We start from the raw sequence: 15,130 nt of genomic DNA, 5'->3' as shown, positions 1-15,130 counted from the left end.
ACCTGACAGAAAGCCAAATCCTCCTTCTTCAAGCTCATGTGGGATGGAACCAGACATGAAACGATTTATAGGTCCGGAAACTTCGCAAAATTACTGCAGCCGTAGCAGTCAGCTACGCTGCGCGCTATAGAATTTAACAAATTGCGCAGACTTGTGCCATTACACGAAGTCGTTGGGTCCGGGGACGAGCCAGCGAGGACAAGGATCGGCTCAGTATGGATTTCGCCGCACAAGTCATAACGCACGAGGAAGGAAACCGTTGCATGCACGTCGTCGCAACGAGGAAAAAGAAGCAACGAGGCTGGTTCGGTGCAAGCAAGGAGGCAGCGCGCGAAAAAGAGATGCAAAGAGAGCCGACGGCAGAGCAACGGTGTTCCCGTTTCCCGCGCCGCGAGCTCGGGCCGACCCCCGCAGACTGTCTGTCCGCTATGTGTTCGGCGCACTCGCCAAACAAAGTCAAGGACGGCGCGGCCGCGCCGACGAAATTGCTTCGCCCTCCAAGCCTTTCTCGCGTGGCCCTGTGCTTGTTCGCTTTCTGCGTCGCCGCTCACACCTGTGCCAGAGGTGGTCTTGCGAAGATTGCTGACCTGGAAGTGGGCGATCGCCGCTGCTGCGTCCGCTGGCCGAGCCGTTCCCGCGATCGCTTACGTTCTCTTGGGCAGGTTTCGTTCTTTCTCTTGACGGGGGGCATAGGTGTGTTTACGGACACGTCGATTCGCGTAACGCGCGCGTTGCGCCGGCACGTATATAGGGTGCCGGGGGCAGTGATCTTATTTGCATTCCTACGGAGACGTGTTTTGCCTTATCGCCCCCCTCGTCACGTTGCGATTCGTGGTGCGGCAGGAATACTTGGTTACGTAAGTACCGTGCGACGCAGCTGAACGCTTACACAAGTTGAGTAACGCGGGCTGGCCGTAGCGAAGCTAACGGGTGCGCAATTAAGACCGGAGCGAGTAGGTTACGAGATAATCGCATTGCCGCTCAGCGGGCAAAGAACATCCGCGGGTATGCGATTTGACGAGACGAGGCGTTACATTGCGACTTACTGGATCGAATCCACGCTGATCTCTGCCTTCCTGGGATGACAGCGAGGCGAAAAGATTATGCGAGCTTAGTACAGTGCACTTCTGTAAGAAGAAATTTGTTACGTTACCGAGAGTAGAGGAATCGTATGAGAGGAAGCGATAAACAATGTAAGAAAATAAGAAAATCGGCGATGACACATCGAAGTTCTTGCATCTATTTTCCTAATTTCAGATGATATTGTGGTAACATTAATCTGAGACTAGTTAATTATTTAATAATAATAATAATCAGCTTTACAAAATGCCCACAGAGAATGCATGATCTTCACCCCGCGAAAGGAACCGTCCCATTGGAAAATTCTTACGCAATTTCTGACAGTCTACAAGTTCTATTGATAGTGCCTTTGAACCACGATATTAAAGAAAAGTGGTAAACGAGGTACGGCTTTTCTCTTCCCTTGCTTTCCTTGAGTAATTATTTTTCTTAGTAATATAATAATATCTAGGTTTTTGCGTCCCAAAACCACGATACGATTATGACGCGCGCCGCAGTGGAGGGCTCCGGAAATTTCGACCATCTGGCGTTCTTTGACAAGCACTGACATCGCAAAGTTCACGGGCCTCTAGCATTTCACCTCCATCGAAATGCAACTGCCGCGGCCGTGATCGAGCGCGCGAATTATTTTTCTTTCGGCGCAGAAAACGCTGGAGCTATTGATGGAGTAACGTGCAAGTTCAGAGCCAGACTTATTGTTGCCCTTCGTACGTGGTTATTCTGAAGCTTTCGTGATACACGGGGCAAAATTCACAGAACTTGTCGTTCGTAAGGGTTGCTCACTATTGGCCGGCTACTTTCGCTACTAATAAGACCCGTATTTACAGAGTTACGAGCAGTTCTAGGCAACAATATATGCATTATTGGCTGGAATGTGTCGTAAGAGAAGATGAAAGACAAGCGTGACATACTAGCGAATACTGTCATTAAATAGCAAACAGCAGTTGCCAACCAAAGCGTTTTATGAATTTTTTCCCTGCAGAACATGGGCTGAACTCATGAAGGCTGATGTTCGTAAGTGTTCCTTATTAGCTATCGGCCGGTTGCCTTCCTCGGTATATGTCTGAAATCACGTTTGGTTGATATCTGCTCTCGCGAACGCTCGCGTCGTAATTATTTTTATCAATCATCAGTGATGAAGTTTCGCCTTTCTTAGCATTCGATCAGCATGCTAAGAGAGACAAGAATTCTTGACCATTGTAAGCTGGGCGATAATCCGCCGTGGTATATCTTAGGGGCTAGAGAGTGTCAAGCTCGAGCGCGCGGGTTCGATTCCCAATTTCGGCGGCCGAATTTTGACGGGTGCGATATTCTAAAAAACCGCGTACTTAGATTCAGGTGCCCTTCAAAGAACCCCAGGAGGTCGAAATGAATACGGAGCCTTACCACAATGGTGTGCTCCATAATCACATCCTGGTTCTGGCACGTCGAACACGTCCCACAGTTTATTCAATATTAAAGACGGTCGCTATAATCCAACAAGTCGTCATCGACTTTCTTTCATTTTTTTTTATTTTCTACCGCGCACGATCTAAGTGATGATAACGCGTACCAGGAGCTTCCTCTCGAACTGATGTTGTAGCGCGAGAAGACCAGAATTGGAATAGGAGCGATGAATTGTCCTGGCCTAATTAGCAGCCGACTTTGACAAACCTAGGAGTGATGACAAGTGTCAGAATCTATATGGGTGCTATTTCGAACACTGTCAAATTACGCCATGCTGGCGTTTCGAACCTATTACAGAGGTCATGGCATCCATTTGAGCCAATCAGAACAGAGAAGCTGGCAAAGTGACGCAATATGACGGAATTTGACAACGTTTAGAAAGGCACCTCAGGTTGTGCCAAGACCGTGTTAAGCACCCACAGTTGCCTTCAAACGTGCACCGTCTTGCAAATTGTCGGAGAACACAAGACACGTAACGTTTTGTTCGCCTTTATCTTCATGATATCGGGATGTGGGACATAGATTTGTCAGGAATCGCTCTAAGAAAATAGCGAGTTTTCAGTAAGTGAGTATTTAGAGGTTGTTTTAAACGTGTTAGATAAAAAGTCCTGTCCGTGATATTTCGATGGGAAAGCTTATACTAAGTTAAGGAAATGAATACATCCCTACTGAAACGTTCCGTATGCCATTCCAATAATTCCGTATCTTTCCGTAAGAATCTTACGGAAATATATGGAAAACATATGGAAAATGTACGGAAAACATATGAATTCCGTATGGAAACATATGGAATTATTGGAATGGCTTACGGAACGTTTCAGTAGGGATCTTCACTGAAGAGGAGGACGGCGCGTCGTCTACTTGAAAGAAAAACTCTTTGTTAACCCCAACTCCAGCAGTGCGTTGAGTAGCGTCAATCGAAGATGTGGATGCTCACGTGCAAATATTGTCCAAGTTTATAGAGCAACAGATGGTCGGTGAAATACACCGCCGTAACAGTGCAACGCACCATCTATACGACATAGGGCCTTTATTTTGCGGCGAGGCTTTCCGTTCGATACTGACACTCTATTCTGCGTTCGTTGCCGGCAGGTCCAAATGATACTGTGGGAAGAGCGTTGCCGCGACCCTCTCGAAGTGCGAAAAACACTAAAGGAAATTGTATCCTAAAATCCACCGATATAATATCCTGGCCTTACTACGCTTCCTTTGAGTGTTCTTCTTCTAATACGTTATATCCGTTCGCTTTTAGGTTTTACAAGGAATCCTTCTTCGATTTACCGAAGTCAGATACATACACGCACGAAGCACGTCCTCAAATACTTAGAATAAATAAAAACTATCTCTTAATCTCAACTCCAGCAGTGTGTTGAGTAGCGTCAATCGAACATGCTCATGTGCAAATACTGTCCGAGGTTACACTTCTCTAAGAAAACGCAGCTGATGCAATATTTCTACATATTCATGCGTGGTCTATGAAGGTAGCCCAATACATGATGCTGTACACTGAAGCAAACTGGCTCCCCTAAAAAGGCATCGAAATCTTGACTCAACGAACTGTGTACTGACTTTCATCCGTCTCAGAGGGGTCTGAACAACTTATCAAAATATGCAGAAGTTAGGTTTAATATCACCCGGTACCCAGTTTTACGAGGCGAGCTGACAGTACTTTTAACGGTTACATGGTTCTTGCTTCCGTAAGGGGGAGGAACTTGGAGGTAAAAACAAAGAAAATGGCCGTAGTGCACATAATTGGAACCGCTCGACAACGTAACCTGTCGCGTTTATTCGAGTCGCTCGTTCCAAGTAACCGCATGTTCGCGCCATATTGGTGTAACGTGTTACGCAAGCCTGAACAAAAAGAAAAGAGGGAAGGATTCTTTCTCGCGCCAGTGGGGAGTTCTTTCTGCTCGAAGAACCGCTTAGTGGTTGTGTCGAAACTCAATCTGGCCAAGTATATCTGCCGATTGCATCGACTATCACCGTGAGCGGGATACCTCGATCGTGCGAAGCGCGCCTTTTCGCCCCAGCGATACGTGCCGCGCGCAATGCAGCAGCAGCGATGGCTATCACCCGTTTGGCAAATGTGTTTCCAGGCTGACCCACATTGGCGCCGACACGCGCGGTTGCGAAGCTTCCACGCTCTCTTCCTCGCATACATTTGTGCTTGAGCGCTTTTTGATGCGTGTGAGCGTTTGTTTGTTTTCTTCAATTTTATTTTCCTCCATACTTTCGACGCTGGCGTCGCGAGCGATGAAGGTTGCTCAATTTCGGGAAGCCTCGACAGGAAAACGGGTATTGGTGTTATGTATACATTCGCCGTGCCGCCAGAGTTCTTTTACGAATCGCAAGCTTAATTGTCTTGCTCTCTTTGTGCTCATACACGTTGTCGTTTAATTGGGGCATATTCTAACAAACGCCAAATCCTCGTCTCTTTTTTTTTTCCTTCCGATGTTTCCAACTCACGTAGCTGTCGGTTCTCGTAGGCGCATATTCAGCATGTTGCATGTATCTCTGGCAATCACTATATATGCTCAGTTTTCGCGACAGATAATAACCGTCACTATGCGAACTGTGTGCCTCCAAATTATGAACCAGGGTTAAAACCTCTGTCTCCTCTTTGGTGTACTCGACAGCCTTAAGTGCTAGGAAAGTCTGTCATCCGTCACTGGCTCATTGTATGAGACATACGAAGACTGCGCGCACTATTTACACCGACGGCTCAACTTCGGCAACCGGCATTTGCAGGCGCGGTCATTCGTTCTAGAAAAACATGTCGCAATTAACTTCGACGTGTCGCGCATAACGAAATCCGTAGCGACCGAACTTGCATGTAGCCCTGATGCCGCTGTTTACTAGTGCAACTGTATGTCACCGATGAATGAGCACAGAAATGAGTCGTGCTGTGCGACTCGGAAGCAGCTCTCCAGAGCCAATAATTTGCTTTACGTCGCCGAACGTGAGCAGTTGGTGGTTGTTCGTACATGGCAATTTAAAAAAAAAATGCTTCATCGCGCTCTGCATTAGAAGGGCGTTATGTGTTGTGTCATTGGCTTCTGCGCGATCGTAGAATTTTCGGTCACAACTTCGTTGGCGAATCTGCCAGGTATGTCAACGAATTACGCACGCCGTTTCAACTCGTTTGTCGATTACGGACAAATACCATAAACGAAAAAAATGGAAGTCATCTTGACACCGTTTAGACGCATAAAGATCTATTTTATTACAGATTCTGACGCAAAGCAGATATTTATAGATGCGTAGACAGACATACAGTTGAGCTAGTTGGTATACATTTACCATAGATGCGAAAAGCTTAAGAAGCGCTTCATCGAACTAGTCTAGATTTATTTTCATGAGCTTGCTTGATCTGCCGTTCGATGTTGAGAATACTTACTATGTAGCAACTTTTAAATAGTAATCAGTAATTAGTATTAGTATGAAGTTTTGGCTCCGAGTTCAACAAAACGCAATTTTCTCTGCTTAAAGGTTACCACGCAGGACTAACCCTACGAACATTTCTCGCTATCCAGTTCATGCCTCACTATGAATATTTCTTGTATGTGTCTGTCAATGAATATTTTGATTATGACTTGTTTGAGTGCATTACGCCTCGATGGTTTTATCAGGCCTCTGCAAAGTGACACCTGAGCGTTTGTATGAGACTCTGCATTAGAGTTGCTGGGGATGGTCCTCAATGGTCTTGTTCTATACAACTTCAAAAACGGTACGTATAGAATACTAACTGAACGCTAGCAGACGATGTTACCACATTCGCATAAACTTATACCGGTGTCACACGGACACTTCTGGTCGCGATCAGGGCCCATCCGGATTAGACTCGATCCGGATCAAGTGCTGCTACACGGTCACTTTTAATCGCGATCAGGCCAGATCGGAATCAAGACTATCGTGATTAGACTAACGTCTGCACCAAACTCGATCCGGATTAGCTTGAACTAGAGTCACTGTATATGCTACCTTTAGGTAGCAGAGTTGCGCATAGGTCCGGCTAGCAACCACAGCTATGCGGTGAAGTCGCACTTAGTTTTTGCAGGCGACATGCCTACTGTGTCGCCGATTAACCTGTTTGGCGTGTCGAAGACCGGCGATAAACATTGGCTGTCGATGGCTAGTGTTAATTCAGTTCGCTGCAGCGGCGGCGCCGAGAAATAAAAAAATTGGCCCAAGCGGCAACTTCTCCGCAATGCATGGTTGCTAGCGGCGTTGGAAGACAGATGCGCAACTCTGCTACCTAAAGGTAGCATATACAGTAACTCTAGCTTGAACCGTGTAGCAGCGACCTCTGTTGATCACGATAAAGAAATCCTTTCTGGATCGCTCCTGATAGCGATCAAAAGTGCCTGTGTGACACCGGTATTAAGAACACACGTGCGATGGAGATTGTATAAAGACAATTTATTTCCCGAATGTTTAAAAACGTGCCTATATTTTTTGCATGAAAATGTAAGACGCCTGGAAAAAAAAGAAAAACATTGTCAAGAAAATAAATGAATAGTTATGAGAACTTGAGTGTACGAATGGCGATACGTCTCCAAGAAACGCGCACCCATGAAGGCTCCTTACTGCCTCTTCTATAACACACATGTGCGGACGAAACTATTCAGTGGTACGCATCTTTAAATATGAACATATTCTCAGCCACGAGAAGTGGTTCATGGCCATCGCAACGCGGTAACATGAACATTGTTTGCAGTTCACTACGAACAATGTACGCACGATGACCTTGAATATTCCTGCCGATGAATTTCTTTTCTCATTGTTTTCGCGTATGTGTGCACCAATCAGGTCTCTACTGCGCGCACGCAGATTCACTCCGTATTGTCCATGCACTGCTTAATAATTGCAAGCGAGTCACCCATTCATCGTGCCGTAACGCCTCGAGTTGACCCGTTTTTTTTTTCTCTCGTGGAGCACGTTGCAACGGATAATCATTCGAGGCCATGGTCGTGTCAGGTCGTGTAAGCAAGTATGAAGCGGGGCGGCGACCGCTGCCGGCCTCCGTAGCGTTATCCCACCATCGGAGCCCTTGTAACACGAAGTACACTGCCCTGCTTTCCGGCTATGCAAAGGGGTATCTTTTGTTTTTTTATTGCCTGGGTCAACTGCACGCACCGTCAGAGAAGCTGAACAAATTGATGCGAGCGGTTGTGCACAACAACGCGGGCTTGAAGGTTGCGAACTCGAGCTCGATTTTACAACTCGCGCTTTGTTTTCAGTCGCTTCGAATACACCGACCAGAGTTCACATCTAAAACAACGTTTATATGTGATCATTCAAATTTTGAGCCAAATGCTATTCTCTCTTCTCGAAATCATATTGTTGTCTTCAAATATATCCACAGCCGTCGTCGCTGAAACACGTTCAACCAGGTTCTACAACTGGCTTCTGTCCAGCTGTGTGGCCGCGGAATAATCAATGAAGTTGACAAGTGCAGCGGTATGGGCAAGTTGGCACACCTTCTTGACTTCGTATACGCAGCGCACGATGAATTCATGGGCAAGAACGAAAAAGCGACGCGTACACAGAGCTCCGTGTGGACACACACACTTTCTCTGCCTCTCTTATTCTTTTCTTTCTTCTTGTCCTTGTTTGTTGCGTGCTACGTTCTGTATGTGAAATTAAGGTCGAGTTGACCGCCACATAAAAACAAGGTCGACTATACGATACACACGGAGCAAGCGAACATTCTTCTCTAACGCAATAAGAGCCTTTTTTTTTTTTTGCCTTAGTTCTATTCTCGTACATGTACATAAACAAAGATAGCATAGTCACGTGCCGCTTAATGCGTCGACCACGCATACGCATGAAAAAGCTGCTTAGGAAGGTTAATAATAACATCTAGGATTTTGCGTGCCAAAACCGCGATGTGATTATGAGGCACGCCGTAGTGGAGGGCTCCGGAAATTTTGACCATCCGGTGTTCTTTAACGTGCACTGACATCGCACAGTACACGGGCTTCTAGCATTTCGCCTCCATCGAAATGCGACCGCCGCTGCCGGGATCGTACTACATACCGCGACCTTCGGATCAGCAGCCGAGCACCGTTGCCGGTACACCACGCTTTAAGGGAAGCTTTAAAAAAATTACTTTGGAGCGATGTAAGGACAGTTTGATCCCTGCTGGATCCGAAAAGCGACTTGAGAGTTCTCAAAAGTGAACGCAAATAGCACTTTTTGGCAAAACACGGTAGTTGTGGCCGCAGGGCTTCTTGAGATGCTGAACGAACGCGGTGACGTCATGCTCGATATGCCGTGTTATCTGCAACAGCAGCACTGCTGAAGCGTTGGCCTCCTCGATTAGCTCCGGCAACGGCACGTCACGAGTTAGTCACGGAGGCCACGGTTGAAGATACGAGAGACGCTCGTTGACGTAGCTCTCGGCTGCGTGTCGTTAATCCAGATATCGTGATCCAGCTGCAGACCTTTCAGCTTCGATATACTTACTTGAGCCTTTGTCACATAAACAGCGCTCTCGCAGTTCGGATCAGTGAGCGGCGCGCGGGAAGCTTCCGTCTGAGTGCAGTACGACTCCGCCAGAGGAACCGAAGGTGACGTAGGTTTCCACGCCCACACGTTCGGCACGCTCGCGTGGGCGGAGCAAGAAAAACTTTTCCTTCGCGTATTCTAAAGCTCTTGCTGCAACAACCGCAAAACAAATTACGACATCGTCGACAACGATGTCGGTCCTTGCTAACCACGAAGTTTTACGGAATTCTAAAACCTCTTCAGCTTCCCTTTAAAAGGTTCGATAACACTTTATCCTTTCGAAGATGCGGAAAGCTTAATTATAGCCGCGGCCCCCGACACTCGCTATTGCAAAACAACGGCAGCTTACTCACCTCAACCGCTTCCGGCTTGAAAAGTACGACGACGGGCTGGAAACCCAGGTAGGTCTTGAACACCCGCTCCCGCTCGAAGAAGTACGTCAGGCCCACGAGCAGGCTGAACAGCCCTGCCGCAGACAGAAAAGTACCGGGTTCCTTGTGAAATGGTGCCGCTACACTGGTGCTGTTAAGCGTATGCACTAAGCAAAAACATTAAGTTCAGCTACAGAGTGGTATGAAAACGCTTCTTCAGCTGGGAGTGCGCTGCAGCTTTAATATCAAGTGAAGTTTCATTAGCGAGAAAGGGTGCAAATAACAAAAACGAGTGGCGATGCCACCTTTGAGTTTCCACATTACGTCCGTAGAACGATACATTATCATTCATGTGGTTTCATCATCATCATCATCAGCCTGGCTACGCCCACTGCAGGGCAAAGGCCTCTCCCATGTTCCGCCAATCAACCCGGTCCTGTGCTTTCTGCTGCCACGTTATACCTACAAACTTCTTAATCTCATCTACCCACCTAATTTTCTGTCGCCCCCTCACGCGTTTGCCATCTCTTGGAATCCAGTCAGTTACCCTTAATGACCACCGGTTATCCTGCCGACGTGCTACGTGCCCGGCCCATATCCATTTCTTCTTCTTGATTTCAACTATGATGTCCTTAACCCCCGTTTGTTCCCTGACCCACTCTGCTCTCTTCCAGTCTCTTAAGGTTACACCTATCATTTTCCTTTCCATCGCTCGCTGCGTCGTCCTCAATTTAAGTTGAACCCTCTTTGTAAGTCTCCAGGTTTCTGCTCCGTAGGTAAGTACCGGTAAGATGCAGCTGTTATATACATTCCTCTTGAGGGATAGTGGTAGACTACCATTCATGATTTGATAATCTTTGCCGAATGAGCCCCATCCCATCCTTATTCTTCTAGTTATTTCACTCTCATGGTTCGGCTCCGCGGTTACTACCTGTCCTAAGTAGACGTACTCCTTTACAACTTCCAGTGTTTCGCCACCTATCGCAAAGCGCTGTTCTCTGCCATGTGGTTTAATTAACTGTAGTTGAGGATATATTGCTGCCTGCAGATGGGGCTGGCTACTTTCTTTCTGTGACATTAAGGATATTGCCAGCGTCTTTTCAGTGCCGATTGCTTGGAAATGGAAACTGGACAACATTGCGTTAGGAAGTAAAAAAAAAAAGATTCTGGGATTGTTCACGTGGCAAAACCACGCTTTGATCATGCGGCACATAGTGAGGGACACCGCATTAATTTTGACCACAAGCACTCTCTAAGCACTCGGGCGTTAAATCTAAGCACTCGGGCGTTTTTGCATTTCAACCCTATCAAAATGCGGCCGCCGTGGCTACCACAGCAAGTGGATAGAAAGTAAACTAGGACACAGCTTTGCAACCTATCCGTTTTGGTGAGAAGTTATGGCGCCACAATAATGTCATCGCCGACGTAGTTAGGGCCCGAAATTCACGAAGGGGACGTTTGGTCTTTACTTCTTCTTTTTTGTTTAATTCTTGGTGAAGTTTCTTGATCCAAATAAATGCAGATGAATCTTCGTAATAATAGTTAACCAGGCTATGCATGAATTTACAGTTTTTGTATAGAGTCTGTTTTAGCAAAACGAATATTTGTCGGAGTTTTATGCAAATGTATGCTCGTTTATTTCACGATTTTTACATTTGGTGATCACTATAGAGCGGAACTAGTAGCTAGATAAATCATTCAATGAATGAGCAAATCAATCAATCAATCAATCAATCAATCAATCAATCAATCAATCAATAAGCCAGCAGTCAGTCACTCAGTCAGTTGGTCCGTCGGTCGGTCGGTGGCTTTCGCCTTAATGATCCACAAAGGAATGCTGCGGCAAGAACTAACAGCATGCCGGGTATCAGATTGACGTGGTTCTTGCCTCGTCAAGATGAATACTTGAACGAAGGCAAACGATTGAATTTCCAAAGCGAACAAATTACAATGACTGAGCGCATTTGCTTTCAAGCATTTCCAGTGTGTGTGACATTCGCGTCATTCAGAATCAGATACTTCGGACCGGAGCGAATATCTTTTTTTCTTGCTGAAACTTTTTTTTTGCAGACTAAGTACACGTCTACCTGTATCTGTGTAATGTGTGCACGCGTAGCGAGGGCAAAGAGACAGTTTCACTTCTTTTTGTGCAACAACTCTGGGGGTGCAACCTGCCTTTCCACTCCTCAACAGTTACTAAACAGCAACAGCAATAAGGTCCGAGCGTCCCTGGCGAGTCGCGATCAGCTGCGCAGTTGTGCCACCTCGCGCTTTCCAGCAGTCGTGTTTTAAAGGCCTCCTCACTTAATATGTCTTTCGCGCACAAGCTCAAATTTCTGCTAATGGCAAACTACTCGTACACACTGATGATCAGATAGTCACTGGTTAGCGTCACCAATCCAATTAAGCCGACGGGCGATGAAACTAAGCTAGATAATCTCAAGAGAATTAATCAACTGAGTTCACATTCGCAAGGAAGCTCTTATAGTTTATGCTATACAGTTCGAAATAGCAGTTTACAGTCATTTACGATGCTGGTCCGGGATGCATTCATGATTAGCGAGCGTAGCCGGTCAATGGCGACAGAACTCATGAGAGGAAAACTTTGCGAATGCTGCCCCAGTTATGATAAAATTCAACTGTACAAATGGTTAGAAAAGGTTGCTTAAATTTGCGGCAATCTTCAAATCCATACTAAATAAAAGGGCAAGTGAATTCGGAAGAAAACATTTTTCGTTTCGCAGGGACGCAGGCGATTTCACACAACCAAGATCTTCAAGAAGGGAGTAAAAACGCAGAAATCCGAGACGTTGACGACTTTTGTTTACATATAGACGTTGTTTTGTTAACGCATGACAACACGTCGCGCAGAGTGAGATTGTCTATTGAATGTTACGTCTCGCTTCTATGCTATACATTCCCAGCAGGGGCGTAGCCAGAAATTTTTTTCGGGGGGGGGGGGTTCAACCATACTTCATGTATGTTCGTGCGTGCGTTTGTATGTGTGCGTGTATATATACGCAAGCAAAATTGAAAAATTTCGGGGGGGGGGGTTGAACCCCCCCCCCCCTTGGCTACGCCCGTGATTCCCAGAGACACCCTATTGGTGAAGGCTACATTTAATAATTCTGGCCACATGAAGCAACTCATGAAGCACTTTAACTTATAGTACACAATCCCTCTTTTGCGTTCCGACCCCTGTGGCCGTGAATCGAGGTCGCGATATACGCTCAGATGGAGATAGGTCGTTATGTCCGCTAAGCCACAGCGGTGGTCCGCTATGTAAACGCATTTCTTTCTTCCCACTGTCCAATTGAAAGAATATACTTCTTTTTCTATGGTATCCCCGAACTCATCTTAATGTGTCCCCACAGCTTGTTTACTTGTTTTTCTTTTTCTATTTGATCCGAATATCAATGGTGACTACATAGTTTGTGTAAAGTTATGCGGTTCTAACGTGTGCGTTTCAATCCCTTTCTTTTGTATATATATATTTTTTTTTCTGTCACAGGATTTTCGACGTTGTACTAATTCGCGGCCGAGCTTCGTCCTGTAAAGATTAAAGGAAAAAAAAAACAGTTGAGTTAAAGGTTTTTTATTATTATTCTTGAAACGATTAATAGAAAAGGCCTTTTGGATGTCACCGATTACTTCTTGTCGATTAACAAACAAAGAAAAAAAATGCGAAAAAGAGCGAAAGATGTCACAAAATATGACACTCAGTAGAACACCCGATGTGTGAACGCAATAAAATCAACAGTACATGAGTCACAAAGATTCGAGCATGAGCTGAGGCAAGAAAAATAAGTTCACATGCGCAGGCGTAGAGGCCAATATTTTGTATTGCCTATAACACACAGCAAAACACAGAAGACAGGTACCGGAACACACAAACCGTAAAATATAAGATCGCGCCATAACACAATTTTGTAAACATAATATTTACATCAGCCGTTTGGACTTTAGATCGACAAAGTGAAGTTTATTATTTCCAAAAAAAATTTGTTTCTTCGAAAACTTTTTTCAGGGCGACAACCACTCTTTTTTGTAAGCCCACTGTTGGCCACGGACCAAGCATTTTTTTTAAATAATGAATGGTGTTCAGTCTAAATGTAACAGATTTTCTCGTAATACACTTCATGGTGGATTAGATTTTGTGCACTCAAGGAGAGGACACGCATCTTCATTTGGGTGGCCACAAGTTCTAGTTCCACATGTGCATCGCGGTTCTAGTTTGTTCTTAGTTTAGAATTTATACCGTTTGGAATATATATCAGGCGAGAAGCGCTATCTGCGCTCCTCGCCTTATACTACCTGTATACAGAGCAGCTGGATCTCTCTTCCTCTTTATTTATTTTATTTTATTTTATAGCTACGTTTAGAAGCCAGAATCAAGTGTCAGCGAGAAGTTTTGCCTTTGACGCGACTGTTCCAAGCACGCTTGTGGTACGAAGGAGCCTACGGGCAGAAATTTCGAGCAAAATTTTTGCATCACTCGTAGTCATAATCCGGGTAAAAAACTGTGCGCGCGACGAACTAACTTCTTTTATTAACCCTAGCGTCGCCCGAAAGAAAATAGCCTGTGCCTCACTAATCTCTCGAAGAACTTTGTCTTTGTCCTTTGAACCACGAAGGACACAATCCTGCATTGGGTATGAGCCATGTTCAGAAGATCGCAAAAAAAAAAAAAAAACAACGAAGAGAAGCTTCATTTCTGACAATGAACAGACGAACGACGATCACGGTTATTTCTTACGCACCTCAGACTTGATGAAAAATTTATTTATTTATTTATTTATTTATTTATTTATTTATTTATTTATTTATTTATTTATTTATTTATTTATTTGATTTGCATACACAGATGCACAAGGACACAGAGAAAAGAGGGAGAGAGCAAGCTGGCATCTGCCACCAGGAGGGGCACATTTCGGGAGGAGGGAAGGAAGACAGGAGGAGAGAAAGAGGAAAGAAGATAGGAAAGGAAAGAAAACATTCACGAAGACTTGGACAAAAAAATTGGGGGACGCTTAAGCTTCGCCTTTAAGAGTTGAACGCGCTAGCAATATCCTGCCCTTAGTGCGCATTTCGAACACTACGAGTGTTTAAGAGAATGCGCGCACTAAGGTGTGTGCCTTACGTAATGGGTAGCATGCTTTAAACCAGGAGCAATTATGCGCGAGAACCTTTTTCGAAGCTGCGATGCACCCACTACGTGGTCTTAAGGGAACACGCGCAGTAATGTGTGTGCCTTTTGTAATGGGTGGCTGTCTTTAAACCACCAAGTCGTTATGATATTGACGTGGTGTGACGCCCGATGGCAATGTACGCTTGTACCACGCAATATTACTGCCATATTACATCTCGTACTGTGACACCTGTATACAGGACGCGTATTTTTGGGAAGCATCAAAGTTACTTTCAATGCAGCTCCAAGCAGAGGCGTGGCTGTGTGGTAGAACACCTGCTTGCCACGCAGACGGCCTGGGTTCGATTCTCACTCAGACCCAACATTTTTATTATTTATTTTATTTGCAGCTTTTCGATTTTTCGGTCACGGACAAGATGATGATTTTTCGCTCACAACCAACGGTGCCGACGCCGACGGCGGAATTTCTGCGATACGAGCTCTTTAACGCTATCGCGTTAAAATAGGTAAACACACACACACACACACACACACACGCGCGCGCGCGCGCGCGCGCGCACGCACGCACACGCAC

At 45.5% G+C, this 15,130-nt stretch overlaps 1 protein-coding gene across 1 annotated transcript in view; it reads right to left on the bottom strand.

The window, feature by feature from the left end:
• The window catches only part of LOC119397961 (cytochrome P450 4V2), a 98,559-nt gene that overhangs the window by 47,602 nt on the left and 35,827 nt on the right, over nt 1-15,130 (bottom strand). The window contains exon 2 of the mRNA XM_037665257.2: nt 9,390-9,502. Coding sequence (XP_037521185.1) covers nt 9,390-9,502 — 113 coding nt within the window. The remainder of the gene's footprint in view (nt 1-9,389; nt 9,503-15,130) is intronic.

The sequence above is a fragment of the Rhipicephalus sanguineus genome, chromosome 1 (assembly GCF_013339695.2).
Source record: "Rhipicephalus sanguineus isolate Rsan-2018 chromosome 1, BIME_Rsan_1.4, whole genome shotgun sequence".
NCBI lineage: Eukaryota > Metazoa > Arthropoda > Arachnida > Ixodida > Ixodidae > Rhipicephalus > Rhipicephalus sanguineus.
The sequence above is the reverse complement of the archived record's forward strand: the minus strand, read 5'-3'. Positions and strand labels throughout refer to the sequence as shown.